At 48.6% G+C, this 22270-nt stretch overlaps 1 protein-coding gene across 2 annotated transcripts; it reads left to right on the forward strand.

Annotated features, from left to right (window-relative positions):
- Positions 1-711: 711 nt before the first annotated feature.
- Positions 712-22044, forward strand: anos1a (anosmin 1a). 2 transcript variants are annotated; one of them, XM_086147830.1, is made up of 14 exons: positions 712-934; positions 5933-5980; positions 13198-13263; positions 14347-14569; positions 14749-14933; positions 15060-15189; positions 15431-15636; positions 15983-16109; positions 17617-17724; positions 17817-17905; positions 18269-18440; positions 18909-19111; positions 19571-19712; positions 20401-22044. In XM_086147830.1, exons 1-14 carry the CDS (start codon positions 752-754, stop codon positions 20427-20429), a joined length of 1911 nt encoding a protein of 636 aa, XP_086003956.1. In that variant the 5' UTR covers positions 712-751; the 3' UTR covers positions 20430-22044. The 2 variants fall into 2 exon arrangements, with proteins under 2 accessions (XP_086003956.1, XP_086003958.1); XM_086147832.1 differs by lacking the exon at positions 20401-22044 and having other exon boundaries at positions 18968-19111; positions 19571-19718.
- The last annotated feature ends 226 nt before the right edge of the window (positions 22045-22270 follow it).

A 22270-nucleotide genomic window follows, 5' to 3' on the forward strand; every position in this document is an offset into this window, starting at 1 on the left:
AGGCATTGATGGAATGAAACCAGCAGGAAACAATGAACGTGGAATTCAGAAGGACTCGCTTCTTGTCCATGATTGTCATTCATTCATCCATTCATTCTCAACATTGCGTACCCTGCAGCCAGGGCTGAGTGGGCGGAGCCTATACCAGCTGTGATTGGGTGAGAAATCATATCACTTATAACAGGCATACAACATCCACTCTGCCATAACAAGACATAGAGACATATGGAGACATATGGAGACATAAAGAGACACATAGAGACATATAGAGACATAAAGACACATACATTTACCCTCAGTTTTTATTGCTTATGTTATTAGTGAATCCATACCTCTTCCTATCTGTATCACATTAATCCTGATTTATTGATGAAGTTGAGGAACTGATTTGTCGCGCATATTTATTGATGAAATGATTTATTTGTATTGATTGGTGAACTGATTCGTTCATGTTAACTGCTGAACTGATTCAATCATATCAGTTATGCTGATTTGTCATTCACATTGACTAATGAACTGTTTTGTTCATGATTATTGATTAACTGATTCGTCGTTCATATCAGTTGATAAACTGATTCACCGTTCATATATATTGATGAAGCTACTCCCCTCGCCTCAGCATCCTCCCCCGCCTCGGTCCCGTGGCCCCTCCCAAGTCCATATAAGTGTAGGTGAGCGTGAACCTTCTGCAGACCTCCAGCTCCACGCAGACCTCCTGCTCCAGGCACAGCACCGTGTCCGGACGCCCGAGATGCAGGTCCCCGCGAGCGCGTGCGTGTGGATTACGTTGCTGGCCGGATGCGTGGTCCTCGGCCGGAAGCAGCGGGACGACGTCGAAGACGACGGATCGTCGTCGGCCGGCGTGTCCCGAGCCAGGTGCGCGTCGCGGTGCCTCGCCCTGCACAGCGTGGCCGCGCTCTCCGCGCCGCTCCAGGTACGCTCACACCGGCTCACGTGACCGGTCGGATTTGACCTGGGCACTTCGTAGGGACAGGAAAAGGTTCACTGGGAGCGACAGGTTTAGGTTATGATTCATCAAACTAATCATACGGTTTATTATTTCATTTATACCTCACAAGATACGATCTCTGTTTATAATCTCGATTCATAATCTCCACATTTAACCTCAATATATAACTTCATACAGGTTGCAAAAACACACTCATAAGGTCAAGTATATATGCACTTTATGTCGAAGGGTGTCATCAGACTATTTATCTGGAATTGATTAGATGTATGTCTGTGTGTTCAGATAATTAGAGAAGACAGTTCAGGATTCCTCTCAAGGAGATGAGCGTACAGTTTATTTTCTCAAATATTAAGTTCCCTTTTCAGTCCTGTTTCATTTCCTCCTCCATGTCTCTGCAGAGGCTTAGCAGGACTTTATTGATTATCGATTGCTGTGGTTTGGCCAAACTGCGTTATTTACAGTCTGTCCCATGAAAATACAGTTTGATATTCCAACTGTATCACATCTCATAGCTTATGTATTTAAAAGTATTATTCCACATAGTGTGTGTATTTAGATGTATTATTCATGGCATTTTGTATATTTAGACTTATTATTCAAGCGGTTGGTATATCTAGAAGTACTAGTCATGGGGTTTGTATATTTACAAGCATTATTCCATGCTGCTTTTATATCTAGAAGTATTATACAATACATTTTGTGGATCAAGAAATATCATTCCTTGCATTTGGTATATTTAGAAGTATTATTCGATGCAGTTTGTACATTTAGCAGTTGTACTGGAGTACTGTGTGCAGCATGTACATTTAGCAGTAGTACTGGAGGACTGTGTGCAGTGTTTACATTTAGCAGTAGCACTAGAGTACTGTGTGCTGGTGCAGCAGTGTGAGTACAGCAGGGTGAAGGTGTGACGGGCTCAGGTCTCCTGGTCCTTATTGTGCAGTGCAAGAGGGTCCGTGAGTGTGACCTCTGTGGAGTGTGAATCAGTGGAGCTGATGTTGATCTGCAGGCAGGTGGTGGGTTTCACCAAAGGTGCCCCTCCAGGACGTGGACACCCGCGGTCAGCTGTTTTCCTCACTATGGAGCACTCGTTTGCTTGTAAACTTTATACTTTGCAATTCTGCTCAAATAAATGCATTTACAAATTAAATACATTTTTTATTTGCTTTTCCACATCGGCATATTACCTGATCCACTTCAACCTTGGCATGAATGTTTCAACCGCAGCGCATAGCTCCAAGTGGGTTTATTCAGCTCCTCCACAACCTACAACCCCACATGTCACCACAGGGAAACTTGGGTTCTCAGACGTTCTGCAGAGATTTGCTCCTTCCTGATCTCTGACCTGAACAGTGTGTCTGGCAAAGGTTCAGGACATCTTCAGATTGAAGATGATCATTTCTTGCTCTTCTTGGCAGCCTTGAGCTTCACCTCCTGCTTAAGGTCCAGTGTGATGTTCCTTGTATGCGCCCGCCCCCATGGTTAGTCTGCATAGATAGATGAGCGGGTTAGAGTTAGTGCATTCTGCATTCCAGGACCCCCCACCCCAGAACCCACATAGAATTAATCAAGTAAGAAAATATAAGTTGTGTGTTTATATAAGTTTATATATGTATGTGTGTGTATGTATATCGGGATGGGGAATTAGTCCTATGTTTTCCTTTGTGTGATTCAACCGTACAGATTCATTTCTGCGCATTACTTACAAACTCCTTTGCTAAGTTACGAAATTGTGTGTGTGTTTGCGTATGCATGTATGTTTGATTTCAGGGCAACATAAATGCATTTTTGGAATTTTGATTCACTCTGTCACTGACTAACTAACTCACTGATTCACTCACTCACTGATTCAGTGATTCACTTGTTCACTGACCCACTCTCCTACTGATTCAATTGCTCACTCCCAGTGTTTACCTGGCAGCTTGGTCAGAATGTAATCCATTGCATATAAAAACAAAGTCTTACTCCAGAGCCTCCAAAGGTGTGTGTGTGTGTGTGTGTGTGTGTGTGTGTGTGTGTGTGTGTGTGTGTGTGTATCTGTCTGTCTGTCTGTTTGTGTGTGTGTGTGTGTGTGTGTGTGTTTGTGAACTTGCTCTGTCCAACCAGTGGGGGGGGGGCTGCATGTCTTGTTATTCTGATTTGTGTCATGAAGATCTTTCCCTCTTTCACCATTACACACACACACGCACACACACACACACACACACACACACACACACACACACACACACACACACATCCAGCAGGGTCTTCATAGCAGGCCTCAGTCTGAAGGAGATGAGGCTCCTGTGGACCCCTTCAGCGCTCAGTGGTCCGGTCTGGTCCCGGTCCAGGTCAGTTGTTCCAGACCGGGCCAGGTTGGTCCAGTTGTTCTGGACTGTACCTAGTCTGGTGAGGTCCAGTCCAGATGTCCTGGTCTGGGCAGTCCTGGTCTGGTCCAAGTGTGCGAAATTAGAGCAGCAGCTCTACATGATTCTAATAGGACACTGGAGAAGACACAACCATCAGAATGTCTTGCAATTTTTCACAATAAAAGCCTTCCTCAGGCTTTCCATCCCGTTACTGTCCCACTGTCAGGATTCACTTATCTGACCTCAAACCTAGTAAGTAGATTATTAGACATTTAGATTAAAAGTGTTTCTTCTCTCAATAATCTGATTGTTTCTAATCCTTCTATAATCCCTCCTACATGAGTAATCTAATTACTCTAATGTGATCGCTGCCCAGCTGACTCACAGGTTTACGGTTCAGTTCTTCTTCTTTCTGAGAAGGTCTTTGTTCTGGCTCTTCTTGAAGGTCTTATAGGAGGTGGGCCTGCTCCTCTGTCCAGTGACAGAAACTCAAAGCACATGTGAGAGAACATTCAATGAAGTTTTACTAAATCATCCAAAATAACAAATATAAGACGCATTAAAAATGAAATATAAATTATACATTTTCATAGCCTTGTCACATCTGAGGCCAGGTAGAGAAAGATGAGCAGATACCATCAGACCATCTGGTACGCTCCCACACATTCCAGGGCAATCAGGGCCAGGGGGGAGGGCCAGAAGAGGTTGCTGGGGTTTTTAATAAAGAACACACAAGATGGAGCGCTGGAGAGATGGGAGTGACCTCAGCAGTTTATCTTTTGTAGCACTGAGATCTTCCTCTTTGGAAGGAGCTGAATGTGTTTCCATGGTGATTAGATCACCTGCAAGCAGGACAGATGACGATAGAATCTCCACAATCCCAGAATCCTTTGCAAGAGACCACTTGTTCCAGGCTATGCAGACATCTGTGTTTTGTTTCATTGAGGATGTTCTGGTCTCCTTGCAGATGAAAATACTGAACAGGATAGCAGATGGTAGGAAGTCCAACATGTTTGCTAATGTTCTACATTCAGAGGTAGTGTTGTTTTGCCGCAGGGGCAGTTGAGGTGCTCACCCTTGGAGGGTCCACCTTGCGCCATTACATAACCATGGCTCTGGACCAGGCTCTGGAGCAGGACTTAGCTCCTCAATCCAAAGTGGGTTGTGAGTTTTCAGCTCCTACACCTGCCGATGACCATCAGTTTCGGAGAGTGAGATCTGGTGATGTTCTTCACTTCTGGAAGCAGATGGTTTATAGACGGATGTCCAGATCTGCTCACCTGAGTCATCTATAAGATCCTCTTGTTATGCATCTGCCATCATGGTGTCCCATAATAAAGAGCAGCAGCAAATAGAACATACACACCACTGAGCGCTGGAGACCCATCTATAAGCAGGACCATTGGCTCATAGCAGGACCATGTTTCCAAGCAGGATTTCCTGGAGCGTCAGCCTCTGTGTCCACTCTGGAATGAGTGGTGGAGGCGTGCCGACGTGGAGCTGGGTCAGTCTACAGGAAGTTCAGACAAGGGGTGAATGGAGCTTGGGCTTGTGGAACCCCTGGAGGAGAGAACGTTCCAGTACTCCATCACTCATGCTCTATTAATTCATTGATGCTGAAATGTCAGGACTGCTAGAACACGTGCTGATCTGCAGGACACAGGAAGCACCAGAGGAACATGGATGAGACGTGACCTCAAATCATCAGGGGAGCTTTGCGTCTGTTTGGCCAAACCTCTTGTGTTCTCCTTCCTGCTCTCCTCCACAGGCTTTGTGAAACTCCTGGCTTTAATAGATGTTCCTTCTCTGGGAGCGTCCCTGCAGCGGCTCCTGGCCCAGTTCTGGTCCGGGTTGGGTAGCGGTTCTGGTCCTCAGAATCTTAGGGGTGGTGGTGGTTTTATCTGGATGAAGATCCATCAGGGTCAGGGTGGAGTCTCCACACCACACATCTGGCGCTGCAGAAGATGATTAGGCAGCACTCAAAAGAGAGAGACAAGAGTGTGAAAAAAATAATTTCATCCCACGATCGAGACCTTCCATTGCCATTAATGTGAAACAAGTCCTTCCATTGTAATTCTTGATGAAACAAGACCTTCCACTGAGAACCACTGAGGTCCATGTCGGCAGAGCTGCTTGCCTCTCAGTGAGATGCTGTCGTGTTCTCAAAACTCTTGTGTTTTACGTTTCTGGGATGCGGTTACCATAGAAACATGTCTTCGCCGCCTCTCTGCTTGGTGACTCTCAGCACCAGCCTGGACACACCTGGGCGACTCTATGTCCCTTGCACAGGGCCAATTGGATGGATGGTGAAGGGAGGCGATGGGGCAATGGGGTGTCAGTCTTCCCCTCAAGTGCCAGTGAGAACACCAACTGGGTGACGTGATCACCCCATGTGAACTGAGCAGCGAATGGATCTGTTTTTTTCCCCGCTCTCTCAGTGGGGGGAAACCGTGGAGGACACGATGTCCCAAAGTGCAGAGGAGCACCAGTCAGTTCTCCTCACTGAGGAACATGTGACCTCTGCATAGATTCCCGAGCAACTGTAATGGAGCTGATTGGCTCTGAAGCGATGGCAACCCTCACTGACCCTCTGCCTCCTCTGTCTCTGCAGGGCAACGGATCTCTTGGCTGGTGTCAACATCACAAACAGTGTGGCAAGGTAGGACACACACACACACACACTGACAGATGGAGGAACTGTCCTGATACCAACTGTCTGTTTTTAACAATCTCAGAAAAGACAGACAGTGAGGGTCTGAGCCCATGAACACATTATTAAGAACGGCAGAGCACTGGGTATGAGTCATCAGTCTGTGGAAGCCAGGTACTCCCCTGGGAGAGTCCCCCCCAGGGTTCTGGGACATAACGAGTGAAAGAAACCAGTGGATGACCGCAGGAACCAGAGGAGCCAAAGGTCAAAGGTCACATGATGAAGAGAGAGCAGGTTAATAATGTGATGGCAGCATCCCATCATAACACACCTTCTGATTTGCCCCGGGCACAGCTACAGAAGGTGAGGAGGCTTGAATGACATTGTAGATAAGATAGACTTGATTAAGCCATCAACAGGGATATTTAGTTGTCGCAGCAGCAAGAGGTATAACAATTGTCTTTGGAACTGAACATCCCTGGTTCGATTCCAGGGCAGAACCCCTAACTGCTCCCCTGGCACAGACGAACGGCAAGCTACTGCTCATGGGTCATCCATGATGGGTTAATTGCAGAGAACGGATTCCCCATGAGGGATTAGTGATGGATAATTGTTATTATTGTTAAAAAAATATATTCATATAAACAACAGAAAAAACTAAATATACAATATGAGGAAACAAAAGAAATGCCACGGATGTCCAAAAATAGGGATGGAGATATTTGGGTAGTACAAAAAGAAATGAGCCTTTTGGGATGCTTGTGAGCAGCATCAACATTGTGTTTCATGCACCTAAAAGCGTTAATGTGCTTGTAATGTTGAGTAGTCTCACAGCTGATGTGACGAAGGACCTGCGCTAATGCTCCTTCTTCCAGCAAAGCAAATGTACTGCTGGTCTCCTCTAACCTTCTCACAATCCCCTCTTTAAGACTCTGACTGTCCCGACAGACCCAGACCTGTTAGCTAATATGCTACCCAACACTTGTGGCAGAGGGAATCCAAGAGATCCATATATGGTGGGGGGGTGGAGTCCAGGCAGTAGGTTGTTGTCCAGGACGACACACACGCTTTCAGCCCCATCAGAGTGGTGTTGTTCCTGAACGCAATCAGGCCCTCAGCTGCTCAGGATTGGATCAGATTGGGTTTCGCCTCATCAGGCGCTGCTGTCACATCTGATCCGCACATCCAGGAGAGAGCGTGTGTGTGTGTGGGTGTGGCATGCTCTGGTGTTGGAGCCACTCTTTGTACCTGAGGAGACACAAAAGGACCCTGTCTTATTTTGAATTTTTTTGGTCCAGCTTTTGATTTGGATTTGACAAAGATTCAATGTCATAATTTGGCCTTGATGATTGACAGCTGAGGCTGTCTCTCTCTGTTTGAGTGGAATCCGAAAAGTATGAATAGAGCCAATTTGAACAGTAATGACATATTTCCCTTTCACTGAAGGCTGTTTTTTAATTTAATCTTTGAGAGTTGCTGCCTTTAATTGAGAGTCTCTGTTAAAGCTTTGGAAAGAACATAAACACCCTACAGTCCGTATGAGTCCACCTCTACATTTACCTCTTTAAAGATGTCATTAAACACATTAGAGCTTTCACTAACCAGAGACATGGACGGATTGGGGGGGGGTCATCATAATTAATGCTCTGTGCCAGGGTGTGTGTGTGTGTGTGTGTGTGTGTGTGTGTGCGCGTGTGTGTGTGCGTGTGCGTATGTGTGTGTGTGTGTGTGTGTGTGTGTGTGTGTGTGTGTGTGTGTGTGTGTGTGTGTGTGTGTGTGTGTGTTGTGTGTGTGCGTGCCAGTGTGTGCGTGTGTGCTTGCACATACCTATTGGATGCACGCAAATAAAACGGTGTTTTGTGCGTTTATGGACTGAGCTGTGATGAATCTCGGCATGCCAAGCCAACCCTGCAGAGTTGCTGGAGATGATGGATGCTGACTGGCGTTCCGATGTGGTTATTACACATATCCTGCTCACTCATGCATCAGCAGGCTGTCAGCTGACATGACATGTCAGCACCAATTAGCTCATGACATCATCAGCTGCACTGTCCAATCAGTGGAAGTGCTCTTCATCAATCCTGCCACAGCAGTGCAGGGTGGAACATGGATATATCCCCTTCACAATCACATGGAAGCCTCCAGGGCTCAGCCTCTGATTGGCTGCCCTGGAGTGCAGTATGCTCACACTCCTTCATACCGCTAATATTCTTACACCTAGTACTTTCACTTCCAGACATTATTGGTCAAAGGGAGTGTGTGAGGGGATGGTGCGAGTCCAACTCAAAAAAGATCTGGTAGTTTCCAGTTGTCATGGTGATGCATAAGCAAAAGTTGAGAAATTAGTCAGGGCTGCAAAGTTGTGCTGTGGAAGTTCCTCCTCCTCCTCCTTGATGCTGCTGGTGGTGAAGCTGGGAAGATGTTTTCATGAGGACACCAGTCCCTCACAGTGAACCCCCTCCTCCTCCGTGCTCCACTGTTCAGATCAATTCAGAAACAGCTGGAGGTCAATTATAGTTTGTGGTTTGCAGGCTGTGCATCTGAACGGCGTATCGCTCTGCTCTGGAGGTAGGCCTACATTGATCCATACACCACCACAGAAATGTCAGTAACTAATTCTTCAACAGGTTAATTACATGGACTTGGAGTGGAAAGCTGCTCTCCTCTGTCTCTTCTTGAGCAGAAAGACCATGGAGGGTCTGCAGGAATCCACTGATGGTGTTCCTACATGAACTTTCCGGGAGCTTCATGGTTTGGTGTTTGCTTTTGTGTGTGCAGCGCTAGCTAAGATGTGTGCTGATCGCCAGATATTTTTGCTCCTCTTCATGTCCTCTGGTAGGTGTGTGTGTTTATGACCACACAACTGTACCTAAGCTGAACTTTCTGGTTCTTGGTAATTAGGTTAATGCTGTGGACACAGATGCTGTGCTGGAGATAAAAAAAGGCAAAGGGGGGGGCGGAGCCTTGGGGGGGCGGGGGGGGGGGGGGGGCAATTCCGCCTCAGCCTCAGAGCATATCAAATCTATACTTGATAGATTTGAGCAGATATCCCCAGATGCCCCAAAATTCATCATGGGTGATTTCAATAATTGTTCACCAAAAGGATTCCAGATCAACTGTAAAACCCGCTGGGGAATACACTTGACAAATGTTTCGGATCCGTCCCTACAAAGATGTCCCCATTGTCTGGTCCTTTACTCCACCACGGTTCTGCCCTCCAGGATTTCATGCTCTGGTGAATGTGAGCAAGACTAAGAACATGGTCATAATGTTCTCAGGCAGAGGCATCTGGCAGAGGCAATCACCACCCCCATACAAGGAGGGCCAGTGGAAACCATGAAGGAGTATAGATACCTGTGCACTGTCTTGACAACCTCCTGAAGTTCTCCAACTCTGACGAGATCATCAGGAAATGTCACAAATGGCCTTACCTACTCTGGAAGGTGAGGTCATTTGAGTTAGCAGCACAGTCCTAACCACATTCTATTATGCCTTCATTGAGAACGTAATGACCTTCTCCCTCACCTGCTGGTTCCATTCCATCATCCAATACGACAGATATCATCAGGAGCACACCACCTGCCCCAAATAATTGGGCAGCCCCTCAGATCTCAGACTGGCAAGTACAGTCAAATCCTAAAAGTAGCCAAAAAGATCCTCGAGACGGTCAAACACTGGAAGCCGGGCAGCAGCAGAAGCGCTGGAGGTTATCTAACTGTCACAGCTGCAGGAGACCTTCAGGTCATAGAGGTAGACCGCCTCTCTGCTACGCTGACCCTCCCCCAGTCCCCAGACACATTCCAGTAACTCTAGTACCTTTAGACAGGTTCTCCATTGCCATGGTTGTGATCAGTTGCTCCCCAGGATTAAGTGTAGTTGCATATTTCTGATATTCATAATTTCTTCTTTCTCTGGGGAATCCACTTCCTATTCATCAGACGCTCAACATGACTTGGAGGACCTTTGGAGGAGGTTCATGGTCCTAGGAGACCTCAAATCTTCCTTGTCTGAGAACGTAGGACCTGTGCTTCCCACCTCCACCACCAAGATGGAGGGAACACCTCCTTTAAACCTCAACTGTTATTGTGTGTGTGTGTGTGTGTGTGTGTGTGTGTGTGTGTGTGTGTGTGTGTGTGTGTGTGTGTGTGTGTGTGTGTGTGTGTGCGTCTGTGTGCAGTAGGATGCAGGTTCTGGTTCAGTGCAGGAGCACGAGCTGGCGCGCTATAATGGATCTGCTGCTCCATTTTACACCACCAGAGGGTGATGGGTCAGAAGCCGGCACCTTCAGGATGCCTGCAGAAGGAACACCCAGAGAAGACTCAGAGGAAGGCCTCTTCAAACCAACCTGAGAGCTGTCATATACCTTGTAGTGCACAGCCTGGCCTCCAGGGGGCAGAGTCCCCCAATCTTCATATAACTAACCTTCATGATTGGAGGCCACGTTTGCACAGACACCTTTGCAGAGAGGAGAAACCTCTTCATCTGGTCTCCATCCTGCTCTCCTGCTTTGGTTTGAAAAAGTTGGCGTTTATTCTTTTCACGTCTTTTCTCGTACATGCTAATATCTCCAGAGCTCCTCCTCTTCATCTTCACTGTCTGGCAGGAGCGGTCATATCAGTTTATGGAGGAGACTCCCTATCTAGACAGTCTCCTGAGGGACTGTTTAAATTAGTCTTCTCAAATAGTGGGACGCGTGTGACCCTGGGGATCATGCTTTTTTTTTGCTAGAATGAAGTGTAATTGCACATCCACTACAGTAGTTGGCAGTGGCGCTCTCATTCTCAGTGTGCAGGGAGTATTAGTTATAGGGTGTAAGGATTTTTTTGCACCGAGCAGGCGATATGAAGTGCAGTAAACAAACCCTCAAGAGACAACATTAATTTTTTTTAACAGGGATGAAAAGAAAGACGGAGAGAGACGAAGATAATGAGACAAAAAAAAAAATCACCCGAAAGTTAAGACGAGGAAATATGACGAAGCGTATGTAGTGCTTGGCTTCACTGTGACTACTGTGGGAGATGAGGAAACTTAACACTTAAAATCTTTTCTGTTACAGACTAAAAACAATGTGAATGTTCGTAGTAAGTTGAACTATACTTCTTTTTTTTGTTTTCTTTAACGTTAATAAGGATATAATTTAAGGCAGAGGTGTACTTATAACAATTTTATAGACAAACAATATTATTTACAGTTGCTGGGGAGATTGGGGGGACACAAAAATACAGAATTACAGAAAGTAATTGAGAAGCACTGGTTTAAACCTTGCTGATCTTCTATTCAAACCTTTGAACTGTGCAGGTTCATATAGGCTCCATCCAGGCCCTGGTCCTCACTCATCCGATGGCGTGATGGCCCCTGTGACCCTAGCTTATAGGGCCATTGTGTGGCTGTTGGAGGCTGTTTTTGTGTGGAAAATGCCTGACTGCAATTGTTTTGATTTTATTTCTGGAATCTGGCCCTGCTTGAAGAAACCAAACCATGCAGGAGTTTCTGAAAGTCCTCCTCAGAGACGTGGCCCGGTTTCAGAAGGTCAGATGCTCTTCAGGGCTTTTTGACCTCACTTGACCTGAGCCCTGCACTGGATCTGCCCTGTTTCCTCTCTGAGCGGCTGTATCCCCCTGCTGGCAAGGGTGGGGGTTGGGGATGATGGTTGGGGCGCAGTGTTCTAATTGGGCCCGGCTGCATGGAGAATATGACTCTGCACCTCCCAAATTTGGTCTTTGCACGAAGACCCCGGCAGAGAGCCTCTCCGGGTCCTCTAGCTGGGAGAAGAAACCAGCGAGCGGCAATCTGCCCTGATATCTGCTCCGATACTGGAGAAGACATCCAGCAGAAACCGGTAGTGTGACGTCACACACATGCTCTGATCTGTAGATGGATGTCATCTGGGGCGGCTGAGACGCTCTGGAGCTGCATCAGAGGAGAGCATAGCTGACGGCTGCTGATTGGAAGCAGCTGATTGGAAGCAGCTCCTCAGCCTTGAGAAGATGTATGACAACACATGACTGGCTTTTTGCAGAAACCAGTGGAATGTCTTCAGCCTTCTCTGCAGATCCCTGGCAGCCTGCTCTGGTCTCCAGCAGTCAGCCTGTCCTGCACCCCCCACCCCAACTGCAGCATGAAATTAGCAGCAGTCCACTAACTGGAGATCCAGAACAGTGTCTGCATGGAGGACCTTCAACTTTGGTTGTTTTCCTTAAGGTTGTGTTCACCATAGTGGTAAAACTTGGCAGCTGAGGAGGGATTGTGAAGTGTCTGGGCCATCTCCTCCTCTCCAATTTGGTTTAGGAAGCAGGAGGAGAAGGGTCAGGTCCGCTGAAGAGCCTGGATGGTATCTTTGCAGGTCCATTCCAGAAGACGTGTCCTCTTACAGCTTGTTCAGACAAACGAAGACTTGTGCGCAGTGTTGTATTTGGCTATGGCGCCATCGTTTACCATCTTCCTCCCCCTTTGGACATCTGCGCCATCTTCGTTGTACTCTGGGATATTGTCTCCAAACATCTCCACTGTTGTAAGAGTTTCGTTGAACAGTCTTCACCTCTGATGGTCCTGAGTCTGACGGTAGTTTGGGAGAAGGAGTTCTTCAGTCCTGAGGTTAGTTGATTGAATAATTCTATCCATCTAGTGGTTATTTCAAAAGGGGCCATCAGCAGGTCCAAGAGAAGTTGTCCTTAAATGTTCTTAAATTGTCTCTGGTAGTTTTGTTTTTTTGAAGGTGTAGCTCAGTGGTAGAGCGCATGCTTTGCATGTATGAGGTTCAGGGTTCAGTCCCCAGCATCTCTACTGTAAGTTGCTTTGGATGAAATCGTCTGCTTTTTTTTTTTCTTTCCTTTTAATTGGGTGTGGTCCTGGAGTCCAAGCTCAGGAACTACGCTGTGTCTCTCCGTCCTCCACTGAATTTCCTCACACCCCAAACAAGATTTCCGCACAGGTCCTTTTCAGATGGGTCAGATATCACTTAGTTGCTCTGATTTGATTTGCTGCTATGGTGACGCTGTCTCTGGCCCCCTGCCCTTTGCTGTGCCTCCAAAGCAGTTATCTGGCAAATGTGTGAGAAGAGATGTATCTGGTTAGGGTTCTGCCTGGAGCCTGTTCACCTGCTGGCAAGGAGGCAGAAGCGCTGGATGAAGGTCCAGCTGCTGGAGGAAATCTGCTGGATGAAAAATGACTCACCTCTGCATGTTCACCCCGTCATTACTCACCATCGCTCTACCCTCCCCCCACAGTGCCTGGAACCCTGCAGTGATTCCTGGATGATGAAGAAGAGGGGTGGATGCAGGGAGCAGTGTGAGGTACGGTCACATGGTAGAACTTTGGTATGGGCTCTGAGCGGGGCCTTTCACAGGGTTGGAAATGCCAGCGGTCATGGATGCAGCGCCGAGCATTCATGAAGCCTCCAAAAATATGTTTTCAAAGATTAAATTGGCGAGGCAGCAATGGCCCGAGGTCCAGTGCTGAAAGATCCAGAAGAACGATGGGGTCAGGGGCTGGAGGTCTGAGGCTTCAGGGGCTGGAGGTTCAGGGCTGTCGGATCCCATCATATCCCATAGTCAGCCAGACTGGGAGAGAGGCCCTTCAGACCCCTGGAAAAGAAGCCAGACATGAGTAAGGATCAGTGAGGGGGGTAACTGAGCCCTCCTCACTTCCAGAACTTGGCTGATGATTAGTGGGGTATCTAGATGAATGGGGTATTCAGATGGATGGGGTATTATTGGCTCTAAGTGCACAGAGTGAACTACCAGACCATTTATTTCTATTTAAGTAAAGCTCCTCAGCCCCTTCAAAGACTTGATCAGGGGCTAGATCCAGACCCATCCTGGACCCTATCTGCACCCACATAGGAGACCTACATCTCAGCACCATCCATTAGACCCTGAAGAACCTCACTTGGAGCCACTGAACCAGCAGCTTCTGCCTTTAGGCTGGTAAAAAAGGCCACTAATGGGCCCCGGGTCCAGCCTAACCCGGAATTAAATCAAAGACTTGTCAGCATCCCCACTGGGATCCGTAAAGGATCTCCAGGCCGAGGTTGACCTCCCAGCAGGAGGTCCCTCACCGTGCTGGTTCCACCTGCAAAGAAATGCCCACATTCATCCACATTGACGGCAGATGTTTAGATGACGGCAGAAATTAGTGCCTAGAAAGGCTTAATTTGGAGTTTTAAGGTTTGAATTATTAACAAATCTAATATAGAAATATGTATAGATACGTATGAAATTGATTGATTGATTTATCCTGGGGGTGAATGAGCAGCAGTGTGTGCAGATCCTGAGGTTTGAGAAAAGGCCCGAAGCCAATGTTTATCCAAGAAGTTTGTGATGTTCCTCTGTAACGTGTGTGTGTGTGCGTGTGCATTTGTGTGTGTGTGTGTTCAGCGGGTGTTTCCAAAGAAGCCTTGGGAGTGTGTCACCAGCTGTGAGTTTGTGCAGTTGTTGCTGGAGGTGAAGCAGGGCAGCTGTCCTCCTCCAGAAAAGGCCAGTGGCTTTGCAGCAGCCTGCGTAGAGAGCTGCGACCATGACCACCACTGTCCAGCCCAGAAAAAGTGCTGCTCCAACAGCTGCGGACACACCTGCCAGCCCCCCAGGGACCCCTACAAGGGTGAGTTGGAGCTCCAGTAAGGAGGGTGGCTCCTGGGAGGGGACCCAGGGGTTTGGTGAAGCAGGGGCAGGAGAACAGCTTTGAGAAATTTAGATCAAACCAAAGATGACAACATTTAAGCCCCAGCGGGCCTCCTGCCTCTGGCAGTCTGCTGGGTAACAACCCTTCTCCTCTTCCAGGGGCCCCCCTGAAGCCCCGGAAGGAGCTGGTCTTCAAGGAGCTCCCCTTGGGCCCACTGGAGGTGCGCTGGTCTTCCCGTTTCAACGTCTCAGCAGAGCCGGTGGTCCATGTGCTGCAGAGGAGGTGGAACTTTGGCATCCAGCCCAGCGAGGACTTGGCCACCCCCTGGCAGGAGGTGGCTCAGGTAGGCCCCGAAACATCTCCGTAGTCCTGGTTCTGGGCACACCTGGATTTGTCCAGAAGCTTCCACAAACTCACATCCCCTGAGTTAGCCTGAGGAGCAGGTTGATATCCCCAATTCCTCCTGCAGACCACTGAGCAGAAGGCCTGGTTGGATGATACCCGGCCAGGGCGCTGGTACCAGTTCAGGGTGGCAGCGGTCAACTCCCACGGAACCAGGGGGTTCACCACGCCCAGCAGGCACGTGCATGCCAGCAGAGGTCAGTGGTGTGTGTGTATTTGTCCAGATGGATTGCCATCGTAACACCTTCTATGCTGCATCATCACCCTTGTTTGAAGACCGCCAGGACTCAAACAAACATCCATGAGGTGGAGATCCAGGAGATCGATGCCTCCACTTCCTGGTCTTCACTGAGATTCTGAAGTACATTTATGTGTTCCTTTTGGAAGGAGAAGGTCTCATACTTACCTTGTCTTTGAATGTCACATCTTCCTCCCCAGAACCGTCCAGCCCCCCTGCCCCTTCCGACCTGAAGGTGGTCAACATGACCTTTGGCCCAGGCAGGGTGGTGTCCACCCTCCTCCAGTGGAGCATGCCCAATGACTTGGACATCCCTGTCCACCACTACAAGGTCAGCTGGAGCTGGGTGGCAATAGGGCAGACCTCAGCTTCACCGCTGACCAGGAGGAGGAAGACCGTGCGAGAGGTAAGAAGGTTAGGGTCGCATGGCGAAGTAGCAGAGACCTCTGGACATGACTTCACTGTCAGATGGTCCTCTTTGAACCTGTACTCCATGTAGACATATTTTTTATTCAGTCTTCCTCTCCTTCAACTGTCTGAGTTTTAACAGAACCAGTCAGAAAATTCCTCACCGTGTCACTTGGACTCTCAGGATGGTTCTGGCTGAGCCAGCCAGAGCTGATTTACAGACACTTTAAACCACTTCATTCATTCATGCAGTTCAATTTGTGTGTGTGTGCGTGTGTGTGTGTGTGTGTGTGTGTGTGTGTGTGTGTGTGTGTGTGTGTGTGTGTGTGTGTGTGTGTGTGCAGAGCTGGGTGGAACTGGACAGTATGCGCTCCAACAGGAGCTACAGCGTGGAGGTGCAGGCGGTGTCTGTCTGGGGTCCTGCTCAACTGAGGGGGCCAAGGGCTGAGGTCCTTTTCATCACCCAGCAGTGTACGTCTCACACAAGATCCATCCTCCTACTCCTGGTCTTCCTTCCTGCTCCTTCCTCTTCTCCTCCTTCCTGCTCCTGAGCTGCCATCAAACACATGGCGAATTCTCCTTCCTTGTACCACCGACACCATGTGGTCTTCTTCTCTGGTCGTTACTGGTGCTACAACACACTCCCCCCTCAAGACTCCCAGTGGTTCTGCTCCATTTGCGATTGGTGAGCTCCAGCAGATTGCAGAGGATCACACAGAAGATGGAGCTGGAGGGGAGGATCTGATAAGATGATCATTATAACCTGACTTCCCTAACAGTCTCTTGAAGGTCCGTCTGACGCTCTAATCTTCAACCACTGTCATTCTGGTTTCTATAATCTAATTTCAAAGTGATCTCACACTTGAGATTATGAGTAGGAAACTCTTCTTTTGTGTTTCCTGACCTGTGAGAGGAGCTGCCCAGAAACCGTGTGAACATGAAACGCTGATCCAGAAGAAGCTCAACAGCTTTGAACTTTCTCGACGGTATGAAGAAGAACTGAAAGCACATCAACTCTGATTGGAGAAAGAAGTCAGGCAGGGGAAGCACATCTGTGAAGAGGTGTTCAAGTCCCACATCTCGAAGGTCCTTCAGCTGGAGGCTGGTCCTCAGAATGGTCTGAGGCCTTGTTTTGAAGAAATGATGAGAAGACGTCGACAGATGATCAGTCAGTGAGGCTAACAGCTCGTTCTTCAACGCCTGGCTGCAGCTTTGGAGTCCATTAGCACCTGATCTCCTCGCTGCCAGGAGCCTGTAAGGGGAAACACATGTTTCTGTATGGTGTCAGAGGCTGAAGATTTGACAGTGGGACCCCATCTGGATGCCATCTGTGCTCAGATCTCCAGGAGGTGTAAATGTGGTCCAGCAGGATAAGGGCTGCTGCCCGGACCTTTGAGCAAAGAGACGAATAAGCAGTGGAAGCGGTCTGAGACCAGCGTGTTACCAGTGCTTCCTCCCCGTTGGTCTTCTCTGTAGCTGCACATTCTTGACCATGGACATCTGTGGGGTCTGGAGGTGGAGCCTCTGCTCACAGGCCTTCCAGGCTTACTGACAGAAGAACATACCTGAGGCTTCAAGGTTTGACCTCAAGGAAGACTCCTGACATTCGCCTTCTTCAATGTTTCTCAATGCACCCATGAGCCCCTGATATTCAGAGGGTCTCGGTTCAGGCATGGCCTTTGATGGACGTTTAGGTGAGAGGAGCTCTAGGAGGCTGGGAAGCTGTTTTGGAGTTGTACATGAGGAGCAGACAGTCCTGAGGCTGAATTTTTGCCTCTGACCTATGTGTGAAGAGTGTCTGGTCCAGAAACCTTTTGGACAGAATGGCAACACCTGCTAGCAAGTGTTAGCATCACCAACCTTATTTGTATCACTAATCATTAGCTTGGAGCTAAATAGGATGTAAAGACATCAGCAGCTGCTAACCAGTTGCCACAGGCTCCACCCCCTTCTCTGTTTGACTCATGTTTTTCCACAGCAACCAGCAGCAGACTGCAGAGACCACCAGGTTACCTCCTGGACGTGGGGACACCTTTCTACCAAGATGGACAGCTGAGAGTCCATGTGTACTGGCAGAGCAGCACAGGTGTGAATGCCAGGCACTGCGGCTGACATCCTATAATAGACCTGCAGCAGAGAGTGGGTTCAGAGCTGTTCATGAACTTTGTTTCTCTGTAGACCCATGGGTGGAGTTCTACAGGATCCACTGGACTCCAGAGTGCTGCAGTCACAACCACAGCAGACCCATGGAGAAGACCCTCACACAGGTATGACCTTGACAGGTAAACCTTGGCAGCCAGGTAAGACCCGCTCTCAAATATGACCTTTGCGGGTTTGACCTTGTTTGACCTGGTTACCCTGGCATAGGCTGTTCATCTTTTCCCGCCAAGCCAGTTCTTCTGATGGGTGGGCAAAGCAGCCGCTCCTGCAGGGCATCTGATGATATGGTTCGCCTGAAACATTGTCTTTGTAAAACCAAGCAGAGCCTGAGACGCCGGTCAAGATTCAAACTAAAGCACCAACTGCACTTTATGAGCAGTTATTACACGGTTATTACATGAGCAGAATCCGCACAGAGAAGATCATCTGATGGAGGGGTGGTGTGATGTTCTGCGCTCTCCCAACTACAGGAGAGCTTCGTCAGCCTGCAGGGCCTGCTCTTTTCCTGCAAGTACAAGGTGGTCCTGCTACCTGTGAGCAAGAGGAGCCATCCGCCGGCGGAGGTGGTCACCTTCATCACGCCGTCTTGCGCTGTTGTCCAGGCCAGGAGCTCCAGACCGCTCCTCTGTCCTGGAGAAGCAGGTGAGAACCCTAGAAGCAGGGTGGCATGTGTGCAAGCTGGAGGAGGTCTGGAGGTTATTTTTAGAGAAGAACACTGGGTGTTCCTTCTCCCACACCTGGCGTTCTGCTGCCAAGATGTCTGATCAGAGAGCTGCCCTCCCAAATGTTCCTTCAGCATACCATTCCAATTAGCCTCCTCAGGTCCATTCCAGAATAGTCACAAAGGCCTGACCCCCTCATCAGAGAGAAGATGTCCAGGTGCTCCATCGTCACGACAACACAAAAGGCTGTTTTGTTCTTCTGCTCTTCATCTGAGATGAGGAGGGGAAGACTCACAAGTCCAGATCCTTACCGATGTTCTGGTTAGATACACTCCATGGAGAAGCAGAAGAACTGCCTGAGATGGTTCTGGAGCTGTTGAGCTCAAAGGATGGGATTCTTCTATACGCCTCCGTCTCCATGGTTATCAAACCCAGTCTCCTCCCACAGTGACGCTTCCGAAGGTACTGCTGAAGGTGGCCAACATCTCCGCCCTCTTCCATGTCCAGGACCACAACGTGACTGCGTTCTTCAGCTGGACGCCACCACAGCAGCAGCTCATCGGGTTTCAGGTGACCTGGGCAGAAGTCTTCTCCACCCCCAACAACCAGCTGCCCCACGGCCTCATCTCGAAGTCCCAGGTCCTACCTCCGGTCAGTGGAGGTCCTTCACACTCCAAACGCACACTTGCAAACATCTGCATGGGGTTCCATCTCAGGGTCTTCTGCTGAACTTCTACTCTGAAGCCTTCTCACAGTTACAGGGGCCATGTTTGTAGTCTTTAGGTTTGAGAGGGTGAGGAAGTGACCTTCCTCCCCTTCTACTCCCCACTGGATATTATGGGATGCTGTAATGAGGGATAGATGGGAAAAGGGGGAAAGCAGTTTCCTTCCAGAGTCGGTTCTCCCTTTTCTGGTTGCAATTTTCAGTCCCGCTGACATCATGGGGGAAGATCCTCCATGTTTTCCAACTCAGTTTTTCAGTGAAGAAACAGAAGTGGCATTTCCCTACAGATAAATACCCCGGTCTACTGAGCAGACAAACACCTCTACCTCCTGAACCTTCAAACCATCTCCCAACTTCACCTTAAAGCAGTGTGTCTTCTCCTACAGGATGGCAACACTCTGGTGGTGTCAGGCTTGAGCCCCTCAAGCCTGTACAAGCTGGAGGTCCTGGTCATCGCAGCTGAGGGAGAAGGACCAGCCACCATCAGAACTTTCCAGACCCCAGGGCCCCAGAGCAGCTTTGTGCACAGTAAGAGTCCACACAGAATCTTGTCCACACCTTTGAGCTCCTTCACATAGATGTGACATAGAGACCAATCAAGCTCCTCCTGATCAGATGACACGTTGGCAGCTACATGTTCACCAGTAGCAACGGCCCTGTTTCCATCATGATCTACATGTCTGGTTTTTCACATTCGCACCAACACTACATAGCCATCTCAAAGGTTCCTCTGTCTTCTGGACCAAGGAACATGTGAATCTAGAAGTGCTCTGTTCTCTTCAGAGGTCCTGGTCTCCACTCTGTATGCAGAAGAGAGGAGATCGGGGGTAAGGTCTGGGTGATCACATAACCTCTGCTGTCTGCTCAGCTGCATGTTCAGCATCCTGCTCCTCACACCTCCATTATCTCCATCAGCAGAGTGCTTCTGTTTCCAGGCAGTGTTGGCCTGGACTGGAGATGAGAGCCAACCAGGTGGGAGCATGAAGCCATGGGTGGTCAGAGCTCTTCACGCTCAGACAAAATGTTTCACTTGGCTCCAGGATAGAGAGACTTAGCCCAGCTCTTGGGTTTCTCCTCCACCTGGCCCAAAGATGAGAGGACTTTAGACTTTCTTTGCGTGTTGTTTGCAGACTCTGAACCCCCCCCCCCCCACACACACACACACACACGCACACACACATGCACACGTACTAACCAATGATTCCCTCCAATGCAGGGACCAAGATGAGGAAGCCGAGCCTCTGAGCTGCTTGGAGCCCGGTCCCGGACCCCCACCCCCATGGATGCCCCCTGCCCCAGGACCTGACCAGAAGCCCCAACCCCCCAGGACTTAAAGCACTTCACCAAGGATTGCAATATTCATGATAATAATAATAATAACAATGCCATCAGTCCTGATGAGTCAGTCAAAGGAACTTCCTGGTTGTTACATAATGTCTTATTACATCAGTAAATCCTTGCTTCAGTTCCACTGGTCTGCGCTCCTCTATTGGACCCTCCAGGACTCTTCTGTTCCTCACACCTTTCCTTTATGCATCCCTGAGGATGAAGAGGTCCACCTGGTGTCTGGCCATGGGCGGACCTCCCCGCCCTGAGTAGATCCTCTCCGTGATGTCACAGTGGACCTTCACCAGCTCGTTGGAGCAGAAGGTGGAGCCTCTGCCTGCAGATTCTTCATTCTCCCTCAGGGCTAATTCTTACAAGAATTAGGACCAGAGAAGATAGGGTTTGAAGGAACCTGATCGGATGGGGTTTTGGCAGTGGTCTGCACAACCCTGATCCTCCCGGCCCCCCAGCCTGGGTTGCATGTCATGGACCTCCCCCGCCTCTGTTTAAGGGGATGTTGGAGGTGGAGGTCCAGGGTCTGATGTCTGGTAGTGAGGAGAGAGGAGCTCCAACCTTCAACCATGAATGATCTCTAAACCCAGAGTGATTTGAGAAGGCGGCCTTGTCAGGCTTGATGTAAGCATTAGAGGCTGGACTTCCTCCATCTTTCACTTGACCTCAGAGCCATGTAGGTGGAACATATGGACAATTCAAGATTCAAAGCATTTATTGTCACAAAATGTGTTTCCCTGTACTGTGAAATTCCTAATTTGCTGTCCACAGTGCATTTGGATATGTGCTGATAGGAGGAGTACAAACATTATTATAAATATGATTATAGATATGAATAGTGCAATAGAACAGTGGCAGTGCAATAAGACATTTGAGTGCAGCTTGTTGTGCAACTCACAAAGTGCAGGTGCAAGGATAGAGTGTAATTTAAATGGGCAGTAGACTACATGTGCAAGAAGAATGAGGGTCAGCTGATAGAGTCTGATGGCAGTTGGGTAGGACGAGTTCTTTAATAGTGTCGTTCTACATTTCACACTCCTGTACCTCCAGTCAGAGGGTAAGAATGTGATCAGTCCACGTTGGGTTGGGCGTGGTCCTCACTGATGGACCTACTGCCTTCTCACCTCCTCAGCGTCTCCTCCAGATCAGACTTGTATGCACATGCTGAACGTTGTCTTGTCATTGGGTGATTCCGGCAGAAGACTCAATTTGTCTCCAACAATGGACTCCACCTTTCTCCTACAATGGAGTCCGCCTGTCTCCTACAATGAACTCCATCTGTCTCCAACAATGGACTCTACCTGTCTCCTATAATGGACTCCACCTGTCTCCAACAATGGACTCCACCTGTCTTCTGCGGTGGACTCCACTTGTCTCAGGCCCTGATGAGATGATCTCCAGCCCAGGCTCTGGTGTTGCGTGTAAATTCTGTACATAGTGTTGGTCTGTATTTATTTGTCTCGAAACTTAAGCCCATATTGTTTGTATTCTCCACCTTCTCCAGATCCTCCATAAAGATGTTTTTTACCTCCACACGAACTCCATGTCAGTATTCTTTGAGGTGCTAAGCGAGCAGGATTTAGAGCTTCCTGCTCACACACACACACACACACACACACACACACACACACACACACACACACACACACACACACACACACATCCTCTGAGAAACCCAGTGCTCAGAAATTGTTGCAGGATCATATCTATTCCCATGCATACTGATGCTCCTTTCCATTAGTGTATGC

This window comes from Fistularia commersonii, chromosome 6 (assembly GCF_037954325.1).
Source record: "Fistularia commersonii isolate RoL2024-O1a breed Wild chromosome 6, RoL_Fcom_v1.0, whole genome shotgun sequence".
Lineage (NCBI taxonomy): Eukaryota > Metazoa > Chordata > Actinopteri > Syngnathiformes > Fistulariidae > Fistularia > Fistularia commersonii.

Bases quoted from the DNA above. Each gene is read 5' to 3' on its own strand.
- anos1a (XM_086147830.1), top strand. From the start codon at position 752: ATGCAGGTCCCCGCGAGCGCGTGCGTGTGGATTACGTTGCTGGCCGGA. The intron at 15,637-15,982 runs GTAAGAAGGTTA...GTGTGTGTGCAG, and splicing joins GGAGGAAGACCGTGCGAGAG to AGCTGGGTGGAACTGGACAG. The intron at 19,713-20,400 runs GTAAGAGTCCAC...CCTCCAATGCAG, and splicing joins CCAGAGCAGCTTTGTGCACA to GGACCAAGATGAGGAAGCCG.